The 18,518-nt window shown below is 46.6% G+C and overlaps 1 protein-coding gene across 2 annotated transcripts in view; it reads left to right on the forward strand.

Annotated features, from left to right (window-relative positions):
* The first annotated feature begins 815 nt into the window (after nucleotides 1-815).
* LOC115075078 (nuclear receptor ROR-alpha) overlaps nucleotides 816-18,518 on the forward strand; it is a 170,794-nt gene continuing 153,091 nt past the window's right edge. For both annotated transcript variants that reach the window (XM_029575242.1, XM_029575243.1), the window contains exon 1: nucleotides 816-971. In XM_029575242.1, the coding sequence (XP_029431102.1) occupies nucleotides 941-971 (31 nt within the window). In that variant the 5' untranslated portion in view covers nucleotides 816-940. The remainder of the gene's footprint in view (nucleotides 972-18,518) is intronic.

Here is an 18,518-nt window from a genome sequence, read left to right on the forward strand (position 1 = left end):
AATCCTTTTGGCAGACACTTCTAGGCTGAAATCTGCTGTTGTTTTGGCTGCCCAGATTCAAGAAAGGGGCTTTGAGCAAAGAAGCAACTTAAGAGTTAGAAGTAAGCTCTGGGGTCTAATGTTGAAAATACCTGGACAAAGAGAGGCTCCCTGCAGCTGAGATGTGAAGAGAGAGGGTGTTTCCTGCCCTCAGAGTGATGAGGGAAGGAGGGAGGTCAATTGCATAACAAAGGCAGGCCCCTATAGCCAGGGCTGTGGGGAGGGGAGACAAAGGTGGAGACGCAGCTCCAGCTGCACAAAACGCAAACTTTAAGAACTGAGCAGAGAGGCTCAGCAGAGGCTTCCGTTCTGCTAAAAGAACTGCTGCGTGCCTGATAGTGATCGCAGCGGCTCTGCAGGCATGGGGGCCGCTGCAATCAACACCAGTCATGTGACTGACCTGACCGGCCCACCAGGGCATGCCCGAAGCCCCGAAAGGACATTCCACTCCTGTAGGAAAGGCAAGCTAAGGCTAAATTAAGCCCCCTTGTATATACGTTTAAACTGTATGGCCTCTCCGTGGGCATCCAACATCTAGCACCAAACAGAGCCGTTCTTCCAATAAAGCACAGCCCGCTCCTGCTGCAACTCCTGCAACACAGCCGGCATGCCACGTGCCAACAGGCTGGGCGGGCCGCTGCCGGGCTCGGGAGCCGCCTCTCTTCTAGTTCATTGGCCGAAGGCACTGTCAGTCCTGAGCCGGGGCGGGGGGGGGCGGGGCGCAGTGTAAACAGAACCCAAGCGTGATGTCAGCGGGTCACATGGAGTCTCATATGGCCGGGGACAGAGGGGGCGGCTGCTGCTGCTGAGGCGGCCGTGGACAACGGGGCTCGCTGGGGCTGCTTTCTGGTTTTCGGCTCTTGGAATCCGTCGCGTCCCCCTTCCCTGCCTTCTGAGGTTAATGATGTATTTTGTGATTACAGCCATGAAAGGTAAGGTGGGACGAGGCGCTGGGGCAAAATAAAGTTCTGTGGCGGCACTGGGCGCCGAAGGCGCCGCTAACCGCGGCTGGCAGCGGTGCCGTGTGAGCGAGGGGCGGGGAGGGCCACCAGGCTGCTGGCAACGACGGCCGCTGCGGCTTTGGCATGCTGCACGGAGGAGAAAGCACGCTGCCTGCGATTGGGGGCTGTAGGGCTAACGTCTCCGCAGTCGGAAACTTTCCAGCGGCTGCTGGAGACCAGGGAACATGGACCATCTTCCTGGAAGTGCCCGGGACTAGGAGGAGTTGCATGACAGGCTCTGCTGAGGCTCGGAAGAGTTTCGCTCTGACGCCCTTTCTTATTCCCGGGAGCTCCTTTATTTGCTCAGGGATTTTTTTATTTTTATTTTTTTTTAAATGAATGTGCTTGGGCGCAGTAGATTTGTCAAGCAGCTGTCGCTCGATTCTCGTTTTATGGCAGGGAACGAAGTCAATTCGGCCCTTCTCCCGTCTGAAAGTTGGACTGCTGCGGTGCATTTTGCTGGGAGCCTGAGACACCTCCCTGATGAGGCTGAAGGGCTGGCTTGTACGGAGAAGGAAACAGTTTATGTAACATCACCAGCGGGAGAAGTGCAGTGATCATGTGGCAGTGATGGAGAGGGGTGTGTGCTGAAGGCAGCTCCGCTCTGTGCGAGCAGAGGTTTCCCTGCCCCGTGTCCCCGTTTGACACCTTTCTCTTGCCTGATCGGGCTCCTGGCTGTAGGGCTGCCCGTTGTCCTTGCCAGAGCTGTATATTGGCCCGCTGGTGCTCTTGTTCCACTGACCTAGATCTGGCGGAGAGGTAGGAATTGGCATGGCCCTGGAAATGAGGTTTATTTGACCCGTCATTGCTCAGTACATCTAGCACATCGGCTTGAGTATGTTAATCCCCCACAGAACGGCTCGGTGGCAGCTGTCAGACTGCATTAGAGTCCGAAATGAAGCAAGGGAGGGGGAATAGGAAGGCTGGAAAAATTGCATTTGCAGTTATCTCGGTTTGGGGTTTTTTTCCTCCCTCTTTTTATGAATTTGGCATTCGTTTCCTATTGGCACTGGGTACAGTGTAGCCACAACCTCCAATAGAGACACTTAGAATTAATTTCGGGTGTCTTTTTTTTTTTTTAATTCATGCACTGCCGTCAAAACTAATCCATCAGCTTTCTTCTGTTGCATTTATAAATGTGGGACTTATGTGAAAGTAGCAGAATTTTGTATAATAGCTGAGACAGAAAGAAAGTCAGGTTTTATGTATAAGGTATTCTGCAGTTTCAGATTTATCAGTTATTAGCCTATCACAGGTTTGAGGTTTTTACAGTACATGTAAAAGTATTCAACCTATTTATTGCGTGCTTTTGACTGTAATTTTGCAAGATTTTTTTTTTTTACAGTACACACAGTGGAGTAATGTCTGTGTCTATCATAGCACCCACTAAGTAAAAATGTAAAAGTAATGCAAAAGGCATGTGGAGTATAATGTCTAGTCTAGAATATTCTTGCACACCATCTGATTCAGTTTATTTTTGTGCTGCTAGTTTAGCAGTTTGAAGGAGATAGAAAACTTAATATTTTAGAAGATTATTCCTTTGTTACATATATAATGAACCTTTTGACTATTGCATGTAAATTGTATTGTAGTCTTTGATTTACTAGAAGTTTATATTGTGTTCTGGGCAGACCAAATGGGCCATTTTAGTTTTTATCTGCCATTCTTTACTATGTTGTGTTGTGGGTTTTGAATATTATTTGATAGATCTTATTAACCCATGATGTTCTACAGCAATTACTATAATGGTTGGCATTTGTATTCATCAAACTAGGAATCTATTTGAATTATCTCTCATTTACTCTTTCTTTTGTGTACTCCACTGGTTGTTTTATGTTTGTACTGCTTGGATTACAAACAGATTGATGAAAACTGCAGTATTGCAAAGATGAAGCTGTTTCCTATATATTTGTCTTGGAGTGACCTCTGGCTGCCAGAAGATACTGGATTCACAGTATTGTACTTGGAGAGCAGTAGATCGGAAGCTTTGGGGATGCTTTCCAGGCAGATTTGCATGAAGGGGAAAAACTGAAAGTTTGTTTTGTTAGAATATTTTAGTCTTTCCTGATAGGTCACTGGTCTAATTTTGTAACCATTCACATTTTGTACAAATTTGACTTAGTAATGCATACTGTAGAAAAAAGCAGAATACTGTAGCTGATTGTGTGAGACATTTTATTTTTTTCATAACTTGTACTGATGAATATTAAATACTTTTTCTTTGTCTTATCCAAATTGATTTCATATGCAGATTGAATCTAATTCTACTAATCTGTTTCAATTGCCATTTTTTCTGAGGCATTCTTAGGGAAATTTGGTGTATTTCTCAAATAATTATATACGGTGGAACACATTTTTCTTTTTTAATTGCTCGTTGTTATAACAATGCAGTCATACAATATGTTTCTCTGTTGCTAAAATTGCACCAGCCAAAGTTTTAACTTACCTAAACAGCCAGAAATAATGTGGAGTCTGACACCAGTTTTTCTGTTTAGGGGTTTATTGGGGGAGGATAGCACCATCTGTAGAGCAGGTAGAGCATGGGCAGTATCAATGCAAACTTCTCCCGCCTGTTCTGGAGGGACCATCACAAAGATTGAAAGGAGAATTCAGTCTCTGAGCCTGCCTTGTGCAGTCTGCGGCACTCTGCTGAGAATGCCCACCATGGTACAAGTTAGTGGCAAATTGTGATGTGGATTTTCTGTTTTTGTGGTCTGGAGACCTGTCCCCAGAGAACTGGGTAGAGATCATCACCAACTCATTTCCTGTATAGTAAGGGTACGTGGCCTAGGTGTTTCAGCTGCAAACAGATGTGTTTTTCATGATTGCCACACTGAAGTGTACTTGCATATAACTGGTTTAAGAGCCCAGCTAATTTACATGTATCAGTTATCCTGAAAACCAAACATGTCTTGCACCTCTCCGGGACCTAAGTTGTCTACCGCTGATATAAGGCACTGATCAACTTTCTTAAGTGGGTATGTCCCTGAGCGGGTTGGGGAGAAGGCAAATAGAGGTGACTGTCCATTGGCAACTTCTGGCAAACTGGCTGGTATGCTACCTGCAAGTGACAAAATCCTTCCTTGCTGCTTCACAGGTCTGCGGTAGCAGCATTCCCTTCCCCTCGCACCAGCTCCCACCTCCCCTCCCCAAGTTCAATTCTATCCTCCCTCCCGCTAACCAAAGGAGAGAGCAGCGCTTCTTGCATGTGTCTGCCAACTTCCTTATGAAGCCTGATTTGTGCAGGCTCTGTAGTTTTGCAGGGCCCAGTGGCCCCGCACATTCAGACTTTGGGGTTAAGCTGGCAGAGGAAGAGGCAGACACGGTTAGAAGTCCTGCTCTCCTCATGAGAGAAGGATAGAGGAGAACTGGGGGAGAGTAGGGCCCTAGAACATCTGATTTACCTTGGGCTTCTCACCCACCTAAGCTCAGCCGTGTTCAGATGGTATTGGTAATAAAGTTTGGTCTTTATTGACCTGAGCTAAATTTGAACCAGCATGGAAGTTAAAGTGAGGTGGGTTTTATTCTTGTTCGGCAGGACCAAAGGTTGAATTGTTAAGAGGCTAGGCAGGGTATTGATGTTATGTTGGCAGTATTATATATTATTTTATTATAATCTGCTTTGCAGCATAGAAATATTAGGTGGGATTCAAAGTAAATAAATAAATAAGGCTAATTAGGTCTGTAACCTTGTGTCGGTTTTCTCACTGAATTTTGTTGCTTGGTCACTGAGAGAGAAAAACCAAGCTTCTCCAGTTTTATGGGAATACACATATTTTATATTTGTTGCAAGTGTTCCCTGAGACAATCTAACTGGGTTCAAACAGGAAAATTTTATGGAAGATAGCTCAGCAATAGGTTCCTTAATATAACAGCGAAGGATGTTCCTTTGGGTTCATTGCATCCCTAAACCATGACTGTTGGAAATGTGTAAAAGGGGCAGGTTATTCTGCACGCTCTTCACCTCCTTTAAGCTCCCGCTGCTTGTTACTGTTGGAGAAAGGACCCTGGACTAGCCACTAGATCAACCACGTCTGAGCCAAACTTGGTAGTTCTTACTTTCTAGATGGTGTTGGGGTGTACAGCTTGCGAGTATTACACAGCCAGCCACCTAAACTCCCTCCACAAATGGGATTAGAGACTAGCTTTAGTGCACTGAATTTATATACTGTACATAAGTGGATGCTTTGGAGATGCTGAAAATATTGGTCTTTAGCATTTGGTACTAAAGTTAAGGTTTGGATATTTATTAGACAAATATATGTGAAACATTTTGGTCACGTAGGGGGGTGCTCTGTAAGTTCCAGGGTTTACTTAGTGCATTGGTGCTTCTTATGTGCTCTGATCTTGACCAGATTTCAAAAACTGTGTTGTATCTCATTAAATGCAGACAGTTTTTCGTGTAAGCATGTTTCAGATTTAATCAAATACTTTTTTTTAAGAATAATCTTGGAGGGGCCATTTTAAATATGGCTGCCAGACTGCTTAACATTTTTCCAGGTTGTTGCCTTGCATCTCTTTTTCTAATTTTGTAATTTTAGTTCTTTCATTATGCAGCAATGAGGTCTAGTACTGGGTGGAAAGTGACAAAAAAAAAAAAAAGCACGATTGCTGCGGTATGAAGTATTTTATCGTACACTAGCCTCTCCGTACACTATCATGTACTAGCCTGTTGCTGTTGGCCATGAATTGGAAAAGTTGTAGGTAAAAAGCAGCATGCTCCAGAAGTTCTGGCAAAACCCAAGCTTGCTTTTGACTTGCTCCTTTGTTGGCTGCATCCCACTTATTCACATGTTAATTGAGGATAATAACCCAGGTTGGGTAGATAACCTGGATAACCCATACAGACGCTTTTCTTGGCAGTGCTGTAGGAGAATTGCTTTTACAAGGATGACTTGGTCCTGGACATGCTCCTTGTCCACAGAACTGTGCCTCACAAAGGGTTTCTTTGAGCATTAGGCACAGACATTTTAAGCAGAGCAGTTAAGGTTATCATGCTTATGAAGTTTCTACGCTGCTGTAACTCAAACAGAAGAGAAACATCAAGAGCATGCTAGGGTTTTAGTAGGCTGAAGGTTGGCACTTCATGCTTATTTTTGTGGGGGAGTGAGGCTTCTGTTCCAGTAAGAGGTGATGATGGAGGCCTTCACATCTTTCAGGAAAGGTCCAGGAATCCTGAGGAGGGCAACTGACTGGAGTAGTGACATGGGTGAGGAGAGAACATGGATTAAACTGTGTAGTATTAAGTTGCATTTAATACTAATAGTGCTGTACGTTGGACATTAAAATATGTTGTTCATGTTGCTGAAGCATTTATAATTCCAGAATGCAGCTCTGCCCCATTTATGAGTTGGCTGTGATATCACAGGGAGGGCACCTTTTGGGCATCAGGAATAGAACACCGAAACTATTCTTGGTTACATAAACCCAACCTGCTACCCTCATACTATTCTGATGGAGTCTGGTGTTTTGATGTTGAATATGGTGCAGAGTTCACTTGGGTGAGCAGAGCCAGTCGGTCTTAAGTTACCTGCTGAATAGAAGGAGCTTCCCCCCTAAACCCTGCTTCTGGAATGAGCTTAGTCCTGGTGTGAAATGCTGGAGTTTGTTTTGTGCAGATAGTCTCGCTGCCACAGTACAGACGAAAAACATGGATGGGGAGAAAGATTTCCTCTTTCCTCCTATCAGTTGTGTGAGAGTACAGTTACTTTGTGTTTTTTCCCCTCTTGCGTTCCATTATCGGTGTTCTGAAAATCAGCAAATATTATGCATGCAGAAAAATAAGTGAATGCTCCAGTAGAGGGAGGGAGAACCGGAGAATAGCTTCAGGGGACAACAGGACTGCAGCTGATGTGGCAGTTCATCAGCTGCACTCCCATCACTTGTACAATAGGCATGCAGTAATGTGCAACTTCTTTGCATTTCTGGATTGTGTATAATATCCAGCTGTTTGCCTGTGAATGGTTCCAAATGGTCAGAGAGCATTCCAGTCAACCTGTATTAACTGTCTCGTGTCATGGCGTGTCACGTTCTATGTTTTATAGAAACCCCATCCAGGCGCTCTTATTCAAATTCAATTTTTCACGAAAACGTCGTTTAAAACATTCTTCCAAATTCTTCTCGCAAGCCAAAGAAATATCCGTTGCCCTAGCTTTTCCCACCTGTACTGAAGGTGTTTGCAGAAATGTTGCTTTGGAAATCTAACCCGTATTTATTGTAAGAATTGTGGTGGGGACTTTAAGATTGTAGGCCTGTTCATCAAACTTTAAAGGTTAGGAAATTGAGCTGCTTTACTTGATTGTGGCACTGCATGGGCAGTCATCCAGTTTAGGCACGTACTGGGATAGGGAGCTGTGGCCTTTGCCCTTGGTGTTTATTTTTTTAAAATGACTTGCACAGCAATGATGGTAGACTGTGGGAGAGGGAACAAAACGTGAAAAGACTTCAGGTTTGTTTTTTGTTTTGTTTTTTTTTTTTTGCAAGACCTCACAGAGAGAGAGTGTTTCTCCCCTTTGCATAGTCACTGTATGGACAAACATGGTGAGCAGGGTCATTCAGCAAGAAGTTTAGCAAACTGTAGTTATGAATTTAAATTCCAGTTCATTGTGAGGGTAATTTTATAGCTATCTGCTTAAATTATTTTATTGCCAAAGCTGTCAAAGTGAAGTCATGCAAATTAGCTTTGAAAATTACCCCTAAGAATACACGTAAACTGACCTGCACAAAGTTACATGTCCTTATTTGCAGGATGTCATTTGTGCAGGTTAATTTCAGAGCATACTTCCTAAAAATCAAATGTGTGTGTGTGTATGTAAATCCTAACTCCGCTGCCATCCCCTCCCCGCCCAGAATGCCTATTTTTTTTTTTTTGTGCACATAGGTGTGAAAATGGGCTACACACATGCTTTTGTGCGTGCAACTCCTGCACAGTTTTATGACGAGCCATCCACATACAAAAACCCGTGTTTTGTGTGTGTAAATGGCTTAAACTTTACCTCCCCTGCTAGTGCATTTCTGTTCAGCTTTGTAATTTTGTGTATAATTGAGTTCTTAAAAATGGTTTCAGATGAAATAGCAAATATTGTAAGTTTTGTGTTGCAAACAAATATTTAGCTTGTCTTGGCTTTGATTTGTTCTTGAACATAACACCAATAACACAGGAAAAAAAGAAAAACCCTACTGGCCTACTTGCAGATTGTCGTATTTCATTTTATCTGGGGAGGATGTGAAAAGGGGACTAGAGGAAGGATCAAGGCAGTGTGAGAGGAATGCAGGGAGTTCTTACTCGGGTCATTGTTCCGAAATAATGCCATGAGCCCGAACTTTCAGCAGGGATTTTTTCCTAGCATTTTATGGCATACGATAAATAACACACAAAATGTTACCATGTTTAGTGCAGCCAGTGCTGCAAACCTGTGTTAAACACGAGCTCTGTTTTTGAAAATGTAGTCCCAGCTAGGGCTGTCCTTTTGTCGACCTTAACTGCCCTGATTAAACTTGTCTGGGATTACCGCATCAGGTCAGCATTGCTCTGAGACTCTTTGTCAGCCTTGTTGCCAGGGACCTCTGGCTGCAAGGCAGAATCAACAGCTTCTGGCTCAGGATAGTCGGTGAAAAAGGATTTCTGTCAAATAAAACCATGGTCAACCCGAGGCACCGTGCTGCACAGGGTATTTATTTACTATTTAGACATCTGGGGGCCAGTTTTTCAAAGTGTTGGGAGCTATGCCCTCAAACTAGCTCTTTTTGAAATCTTTACTAGGGCCAAGCGCATAAACTTAGGGCCTAAAAGTTAAGAGCAAAACACGTGGATAGCAACAGGATTGGGGGGAAAGGTTAGGTGCTCAGCACTGATTTGTAGCTAAGTTAAGAGCTTAAATTTAGGATTGTTTTTTCAGCTTAGAGTTCAGATGAACTCAGGACCATAAAATAGGCACTTAATTTGAGCCTAACCGAAATGCCTAAATGTTTAGGAGCTCAGTGTTTTTTTAATACTGGCCTGGTATAAAGGCATTGAAGCTTGTTACTGTAGCTGTAATGTAACAGTGAACACAAGCCAAAGGATCCCATCTCCCTACATGCCGATTCTGAAATAAAAAGCCGGATACTACAGGCACCTCATCTTATCAGGTCTGCGCCATTCAGGCGATTGTAGCCATCTACCAGCACTTCTGTGTTTTCAAATGCTGAAAATGAATTTGTGCAGAAAGGTTTCATGGCGGGGTCGGATGAGGAAAGTGGTTTGATATGGTGAGAACAGTCTGTGTTGCTATGAAATTTTCTTCTTCTTGTTTTGCCCTTGCGCGGCATTCTAGCAGTGCTCGGTTGGTTTTGAGCTGTATTTGAGCAATAGCAACCAAAAGATCTACATGTTGTAGAATTTTATCTTTATACCGAACGACGATATATAAAACTCGATAAATAAATAAGTGTCTACCAGAATTGACCATGTCATCCGAGGGAATGCCTTTCCAGATGTTAATGCTGGCATGGTTGAAAGGCGCTAGCGATGGTGGTAAGTGTTCAGAATGAACATGATAACCCCCTCCCACCACCAGGCTAGGATTTCAGTGTAGCATACCTCTTATAATTTTGCTTGTTCTACTTTGCATTTTTTTTAGTTTAACACTACCTCTCCGAGAACATTCTGATTGTTCTCAGAGATGAAGGTATGTCCTCTGTTACCTTTTTTTTTTGTTTGTTTCATGCATCACTCTAGCGATTTGCTTGAACATGGGGAGGAGGTGTGGGGTAGGGGAAGTCATCGTATTAATTACAAAAAAACAACAAGCGCTGCAGAATGGCACAGCGCTGCGTAGATACTCACAAACAGCATGCCTGTTCCATGGACATGCCGCGGTTTCTAACACTGCCCTCTCCTGTTGAGAGAACAGTAGGGCCAAGTCCTCCTCTTTTCCCCAACCGCGTTTGAAGTGCTTTGCACTAGAGCTTAGAATGTGTTTAATTAAATGTGTTGGAAGCTCAGCTCGCATGATCAGTGGAAAGTAAAGTTAAGTAAGGACAGAGCTGTATTAAGCATTCTGTTAATTGCCTAAAATCTTCAGAACCTTAACTCTTGAGAAAATCCACACACTCGTACGTAGCCACGTCTAGGCAAACAGCTTCTGTCAGATACTTGCAGACAGGGGATGGTAACTTTCAGACTGTCGCATGTGTGCATCTGTGAGCACCCAGATGTGCAGCTATTTTAAAACTTGCACTTATGTTATAAAATAGCCTGGCTGTACACACATGTGCGCCCAATTTTAAGTGGGCATGCAAATCCCAATTGTGGCATGTGCGGGCCTTTTAAAATTCACCTTTAATTGAGGAGACAGAAGCAGTTCATTGTATTATATACCCTGGCCAGCAAGATAATAGTCACTGATATAGGGAATGAAATATAATCTTTGGATGGGATGAACACTTTATGGAGAAATGAATGCAGTGGTTCTGTGATTTTAGTGGTGTTGGGGTTCTGGAGATATAATATGCGTTTCTCTTTTTTTTTTTTTTTGCTTTCCACATGGGAGATAAAGATGTGCAAGCTACAAAATTAATTAATGTTCACCTCCTCGTGGCAGATAATCCCATGATAATTGCCAGTAATAGTAATTAGAAGACACATCAGGAAAAGGTTTTTAAAAAAAAATTTTTTTTCTTAAACCTTTCTTTTGCAGAAGAGGTAAAATGTATATTCTTACCAGCGCACATTATTTCGATACTTAATTTTATATTCTGGAGTGCATGTGCTTTCTTGATTGGTCTTTCCTAGACAGTCGGTGAACCTGAGAGACGGATACATATATTAAAGATCTCTTTTAAGCCCTTTGTAGCAGGTTTTGAGAGAGGAAAAACTGCGCTTTTACATTTGTTTCTCCATCTGTCTGTTGCTCTGTTTGTGACGCTGACATTGCAGGTGGGGAGTAGTGGCACAGATGCCCAAACCAAAAGCACAGTCTGTGGCTCAGACCATTGCCGCTGGGGAGTGATGCTGGAGCAGCCCTGCGGAGCTCATCCCGCTGCTTGCCCAGTACCTCCAGAGCAGCCAAGGGGAAGCTGACCCCCCCCCCCCCCCCAAACCACAGAGATCGTCTTATTTTTTTAAACGGTATTTTTATTACATTTTAAATAATACATTAGAAAAAAATGTGACTTTATAGAAATTCTTACATAAAACAATGCTGAAGAAAAAAGAATTAAATTATTTCAGCCCACAATATGAGGGTTAGGACAAAAATCAACGCAACTTAATGTCAAATCTTAGGTGGTAACTTTTAAGCAGGCATGCAGGCGCACACGTGTGAGCGTTCGTAGGCCGGCACCCAGGGACGTGACCATTTGATAACATACATGCACATATTATAAAATAGCCTGACTGTGCAAATTCTGCTTCTACCACGTAAGTGGGGAAATTTTAAGACGCACGCTGATATCATTTCCCATTTTCCTAGTTTGTTCCCAGTCAAGGAATGGAACTTCCAAACCCCCCCCCTAGTTTAAAAGCGCCGACCCTTAAAACCTGCTGATCTGTTTAGTTTGGTTTTTTTTGTTTTATGACTTAAGCACCATCCATAGCAGAGGTAAAGTTACATGGCAGGGGCAATTTACGTGCAGATTTCAAGGTGAAATCCTGGAACGCCCATGCCCCACCCAGACGACATCCTTACCCCGCCCCTTTTCTGGAACTTTTCATTTGTGCGTGTAGCGACAAGTACGCGGTTGGCTTTTAAAATCTGCTCGGCATGTGCCAGCCCAACTTGTGCGTGTATCTCCTGGTTTTGGCATGCGCTGGCTTTTAAAATTCACCTTTTAATGAATATGCTCACTAATGTGACCATCACTTATACCTCACAACTGGGGTAATTCTCTATTCTTCAGGAACTCCTTAAGCTGATCAGATTGATAAAGACCATAATAATTATTCTCCCACTTGATTTGACATTTACAGGGAAATCTGAGGACAAATCTAGCTCCATATCTGAAGACAAATCTCTCTCCAAGGGCCAAAACCCTCTGCCTCTTTATCAAGAGTTGTTTGTCTCAAACTATTTTTTTATACAAAAAAACCCCCAACTTAAATCCTTTCTTTATCTGGTTCCAAAGCATAATTAACCAACAGGGTTATCTGACTAAATAACTCTGGCCTAGATTTATCAAACTGCGGTAAGTATTGCATGTGATAGCAAAAGGGGTGTGGTTTATGCAAATATTCAGTTTATTGCAATTTGCGAAGAGGTAAGTTAGTGCAAAGTGTGATAACATTATCAGACTTTGTGATAGGTGCCAGACCTGTTATATTTCCTGCATACAACCACTGGGGGGAGGGGGAGGGAGAGAGAGAGAGAGAGACTGGCCATAATGTCATCTCCCTAGATAGGTATTTGTATCCCTATGGTAGGCCCACCTAGTTACTCGAGATGAGGTTTAGGTATTAGTGTAGGGGATTAGAGGCCACTTTGACATTCAAAGTGAAACATATGAACAGAACAGTGCACTCTTGTGAAGATTTGATGTCCTTCGGAGTGAGGAATCTCACCCAAAGAGATTTGTGCAATGTTCTCTCAACCTAGCTTGATGGACTCTACCTGGGTAACATTGCCCAAATCTCATCTTGGAGTGAGTTTCCTTACTCTGAATGTAATCAAATCTTCAGAAGAGACCACTGTTCTGTTCATACGCCTCACTTTGAATGTCAAAGTGGCCCCTAACCCCCTACACTAGTACCTAAACCTCACCTCGAGTTACTAGGTGGGCCTACCATAGGGATACAAATCCCTATCTAGGGAGATGACATTATGACCAGTCTCTCTCTCCCTTCTTCCCTCCCTCCCCCCCCCCCCCCCCCCAAGAGGGCACAGCTGATGCTCTGGGAGCATCAATTCACCTATAATAGGCCTTGCAGGAGACATTGCAAAAAGTGATAAAACCTTACCTCACAGCAGCTATCACACAGCCTAACACAATTCAAAAAGGTGTAGTTAAATTCAGCATTAAGTCTGTGCAATAGCTCTTTGCAGACAGGCAAGCCCACCCCTAACTCCTCCTATTTTCCAAATTTGCATCACACCATACAATATGGTGCTATCGCATGCAATAAGCCCTTAACACATGCAAAAATGCCTTAGTGCATTTTGATAAATGACCCCCGAAGTTTGAGAATCTCGTAAACTCACAGAAGGTATTGACACCCTCAGGATCACTCCCAGAGAGAGAGAAAAAATCTTAATGGCTGGAAAAGATTCAATTGGTATTTTCAGAATTTCAGTATAGAACATTTTTAGCATATCAATAGGAGAAACAAAACTATATTTAGAGAAATTCAAGAATCTAAGATTCTATCTTCTAGTACAATTCTCAAGTTGTCAATGAATTAATTCTTTATCCTTAATCAAGGATAAATCATACTTTTGTAAATGTTTCCACTTATCCTCAAAATCTTTAATTTTCTCTTCATGAAACTTAAGAGATTTATCATGAGAAGAAAACATCCTTTAATTTCAAAGAAATCAGATAGTGATCTGCCCAGTTGTGAGATAGCCAGCCATCAGTTATTCAATGTTATCAATGCTGGTTTAGGGAGGAGAGAGTTAATAGTAGAGACTGGAGCCATTATGGCAATCTTGCCAGAACCAATATTGGCATCAAGACAGGCTTCTTCCTGGCCTAGAAACTTCCCATCAAGGGGAGTAGTGTCACGTTGGATATTGCAATCATGTACCCATGTTGAGGCTGCAACTCTAACCCAATTTGCTTCAAAATCAGCCATGTCTACATTTGATTTTTGTACTGTACAGCTTGGTGAAACTACCAAGCAGGCTTACTCATAAGCTACAGCTATTGTAAAATAGCGATGCTAGACTGATTTTTGGAATATCCAGCTTTGAAAGGGCTTCTCCTTTGCTCCTCTCTCTTGATCGGTTACTGTAATGCCCCTTACCTCTGAGCACCACTAGCATAGCACTGCACCATGCTGCATCTGAACATCCTGGTTAGGATTTCCTACATACTGGGCCTTGCAGCCTGCAGCCAGAACTTCCTGGGGTGCCGGCTGATGACATCACATCCTGATTACTACATAAGGAAGCTCAGAGCAACCAGCCAGTACCTCAGCAACAGGTTCTCCTGCACTAGTTGTTGGGACTATGGTGCCTCTGATCCTATCTGGTCCAGCCTAGTCTCGTCATGCTCCTCCTCTGCCCAGCCTTGCCTCTCCGCCAACCTTGTTTCCCTATCCTGCCTCACCTGGTTTCCCAGTTGGCCTGATCTTCTGCCCCAACCCTTGCCTGAACAACCATCCTTGCTAGTTTTCTGCCTGCCTTGACCTGCTCTTGGACTCTGTACCTGTCTGTGCACTGCCAGCCTGGTCTTCTCTCTGGTCTCTTTCTCTTTGCCTTGCGATGTTTCTGCTGCTGCCTGCTGGGGCCTGGTCTGTGCTCGCACGCACCAGGCTGCATCGACCTAGCAGTGGCCCAAGGGCTCGTATCTCCTGGAGCGTGACAATTATGAGTTTTGAAAGGGCTAAATTTAAGATATACTGTGCCTCTAAGCGGAAAATGAACTTGAGGAGTATTTTAATGTAAAGAGCGAGTGTGACAGTAGTAATGGGTGCACATTTTCTTAGCATTTAAGGAGTAAATAGCTAACAAAATATTCCCAGTACGTACCAGGATCAGTCCAGACAGCTGGGTTATGCCTCCCCTCCAGCAGATGGAGTCAGAGAGAAAACTGAAAGCACCCCCTAGATATACTGGTGTGCCTCCTGCGGTCCTTCAGTATATTCTCTGACTCCAGCAGATTGAGAGGCATAACCTGCGGTTCTGGTCTGGTCAGTGTTCTTGGTACTGTAAAAAAAAAAAAAAAAAAAAAGAGACAAGAGACAAGGGACAAGATCAATTGGTTCGTCTTTTCTGTCCTCTGTCTGCCTGTTTGTCTTTGTAAATTGTCTTGCGCTGCGAGTTTAGTGGTTAAGTGTGGGGCAGGCTCGGAGGGTCATACCCTCCTCTTCTTCCCGGGATAGAGTGTCCGTAGGGCTGGGGGAGAGTTTACCGGTGGGCCGGTCACCCTCCCCCCCCATACCAGGGATTTGGCCCTGAAGGGGGTTAAAATAAAAAAAAAAAAAAATTCAGTCTGAAGAGTCACTTAAGCCCTGTTGGGGACAGGCAGTGAGCTCCCCTGCTTAACCCCGAACCAAACGCCTGCCCGTGCCCTTTTCGGACCCCGGAGGGGGTGGCTAGTCCACCCGGCGCGAGTTAGCTCACCAGGGTTGGTTTTTTTATTTTTGGCGCCATTTTTCGCCGTCGCTTCAGGGCTCTCTCCTAGGATGCCGCGATCCTCGGATTGCCAGACATGTGGGGAGGCGGGGGCGCGACTCTCCCGCGAGGGTCTCTGCCCTCGATGTCTTCCCGGGGGCGAGGGACCCTCGGGGGGGCCGAGCGCTGCCCGCAGCCGCTCTCCTCGCCCCTCTGCGTCGCGGCAAAGCAGCGCCTCAGGCAGCCGGTCTGCGGCCCCTCCTCCCTCGGGGAGGAGTGCGGCGGCCATCTTGGCCACGCGGCAGGAGGATTTTTCAGCTTCGGAGGGGGAGAACTCCCCTCCCCCCTCGCCGGACGCCCGCAGCTCGCGCTCTCCGCCCGATGTGGGGTCGCCTCGAGGCCCCCCCTCAGCGGATGCCCCGAAGAAAGGGGTTAAAAGGTCAGTGCCTTTTTCGGCGGAGTTTGTGCTTTTAATGCACAAGGCATTTTTACAGGCTGAGTCCGGCTGCGAGCTGGAGGTGCCCCCTCCCCCGAAGGTGCCCAAAAAGTCTCCCCTACCTCAGGGGAGTCCACCGGGGGTGGGGTCTGCCGGGGTTCCGGCTCCCCGCCCGCGGGGGGGGGGAGCTGAGGGCCTGAGCGATACAGGGGCCGCTCCAGAGTCCCCGGGGGCTCCGGATTTGTTAACAACGGACGAGCAGGGGTCCGTAGAGGGGGATGACCCTCAGGTGCTCCGTTTGTTTGCTAAGGAGGAGTTAAGTGCCCTTATTCTCCACGTGCTGCAGGAGCTGGAATTAACGACGCCGCCTCAAGAGGCGGACTCGTCCACGGGGGATATCGCGATGGCGGGGCTTCGGGCCCCCCCTCAGACTTTTCCCTTTCATCACAAGGTGCTGCAGATTGTCTCGAAAGAATGGGAACTGCCAGAGGCTTCCCTGCGCGTGAATCGAGCCATGGAAAAGCTATATCCCTTACCTAAGGATTCTCTGGAACTGTTGAAGACACCCGCGGTAGATTCGGCTGTCACGGCTGTGGTCAAGCATACGACTATCCCCGTGACGGGGGGTATAGCGCTGAAGGACCTCCAAGACCGCAAGCTTGAGGTCTTATTAAAGCGTATTTTTGATGTGGCGGCACTGGGGGTCCGAGCGGCGGCTTGCAGCAGCCTTGTACAGAGGGCCAACCTCCGCTGGGTTCAGCAGCTGCTGACCATGCAGGAGCTACCTCCGGGTGAGGCTGAACAGGCGAATTGTGTTGAAGCGGCGGTCGCTTATACAGCGGATGCCTTGTATGACTTGTTGCGCACATCGGCTCGTATTATGTCCTCGGCAGTCTCAGCCAGGAGGTTGCTGTGGCTCCGTCGTTGGTCGGCGGATGCCACCTCCAAGGCGAGGTTAGGTTCCTTTCCCTTTAAGGGCAAGTTGCTGTTCGGCGACGAGCTGGACCAGCTCATTAAGGATCTGGGTGACAACAAGGTTTACAAGCTGCCGGAGGATAAGCCTCGGCAACCTCGGGCGTTTGGTAACGCCAGGGCTCGCTTTCGTGGACAAAGGCGTTTCCGTGGGGGAAGAGGAGGTTCCTTCTCCCAACGGCAGCCGGCGACGAGATCCCAGGCCTGGTCTTCTTCTTCCTTTCGTGGCAGGAGGCCTCTACGTGGAGGCTCTTCCCAAGGCTTTCCTGCCATTAAGCCCGCGCAATGAAGGTGCGCGGGCCCACTCCTCCGTGCCCGTTATCGGAGGTCGGTTGTCCCGGTTCTGGGAGGAGTGGGCCGCAATTACTTCGGATCAATGGGTCCTCGACGTGGTTCGGTACGGCTACGAGTTGGATTTTGTACGTCCCCTCCGGGATCTCTTCCTGGTTTCGCCGTGCGGGCCCGTAGAAAAGCAGGTAGCTATAGCTCAAACGGTCGCCCATCTACAGGCTCTGGGGGCGGTGGTTCCGGTTCCCGGGGACCAGCTCAGGACGGGTCGGTATTCCATATACTTCCTGGTGCCCAAGAAGGAGGGCACCTTCCGACCCATTCTGGATCTCAAGGGAGTAAACAAGGCGTTGCGAGTGCCCCGCTTCCGGATGGAGACCCTCCGGTCTGTTATTGCGGCCGTCCACAAGGGAGAATTCTTGGCTTCTTTGGATCTGACAGAGGCCTATCTGCACATCGGCATAAGAGAACGGCATCAAAGGTACTTGAGGTTCATGGTGATGGGGGACCACTACCAGTTTTGCGCCCTCCCCTTCGGGTTGGCCACCGCGCCGAGAGTGTTCACCAAAGTTCTCGTGGTGGTAGCGGCTTCCCTCCGCCGGCAAGGCGTCCTGGTACACCCCTATCTCGACGATTGGCTCATTCGAGCGAAGTCGCACGAGGCATGCACCCGGGCGGTCTCCTTAGTGGTGCGCCAGCTGCAGAGGTTGGGTTGGGTAGTCAACTTCGCGAAGAGCAAGCTCGAACCAACCCAACAGCTGGAGTTCCTGGGAGCTCGGTTCGACACCTTGAGGGGCAAGGTTTTTCTTCCGCAACAACGCATGCTCAATCTCATGACTCAGGTACGGCGCCTGTTAGAGCTCGAGATTCCCACGGTCTGGGATTATTTACAAGTCATTGGTCATATGGTGTCTACTATGGAAATGGTACAATGGGCTTTTGCGCATATGCGTCCATTACAAAGAGCGCTTCTATCTCGCTGGGATCCCCGCTCGGAGGAGTACGGGATGGAGTTGCCTTTGCCGGAGCTGGCTCGCTCCAGTCTCTCTTGGTGGTTGATTCCGGCCAATCTCCTACAGGGGGTGGACCTCGAACCCCCGTTTTGGTTGGTGGTGACGACGGATGCCAGCCTGTCGGGCTGGGGTGCGGTCTGCCAGTCCCGTGCAGTCCAGGGCACCTGGTCAGCACTCCAGGCGACTTGGTCCATAAACCGCTTGGAGACCAGAGCGGTCCGCCTGGCCTTGCGTTGTCTCCTTCCGCTGGTACGCGGACGAGCAGTAAGAGTTCTGTCGGACAATGCGACCACAGTGGCGTACATAAATCGACAAGGCGGCACGAAAAGCCAAGCAGTAGCGTCCGAGGCGGCGCTGTTGATGTCCTGGGCGGAAAGGCACATAGAGCGTCTCGCGGCCACCCACATTGCCGGCGTGGACAACGTTCAAGCGGATTATCTCAGCCGGCAGCACCTAGATCCAGGCGAATGGGAGATCTCGTTGGAAGCGATGGCTCTCATCGCGCGGCGTTGGGGGA

This window comes from Rhinatrema bivittatum, chromosome 13 (assembly GCF_901001135.1).
Source record: "Rhinatrema bivittatum chromosome 13, aRhiBiv1.1, whole genome shotgun sequence".
Lineage (NCBI taxonomy): Eukaryota > Metazoa > Chordata > Amphibia > Gymnophiona > Rhinatrematidae > Rhinatrema > Rhinatrema bivittatum.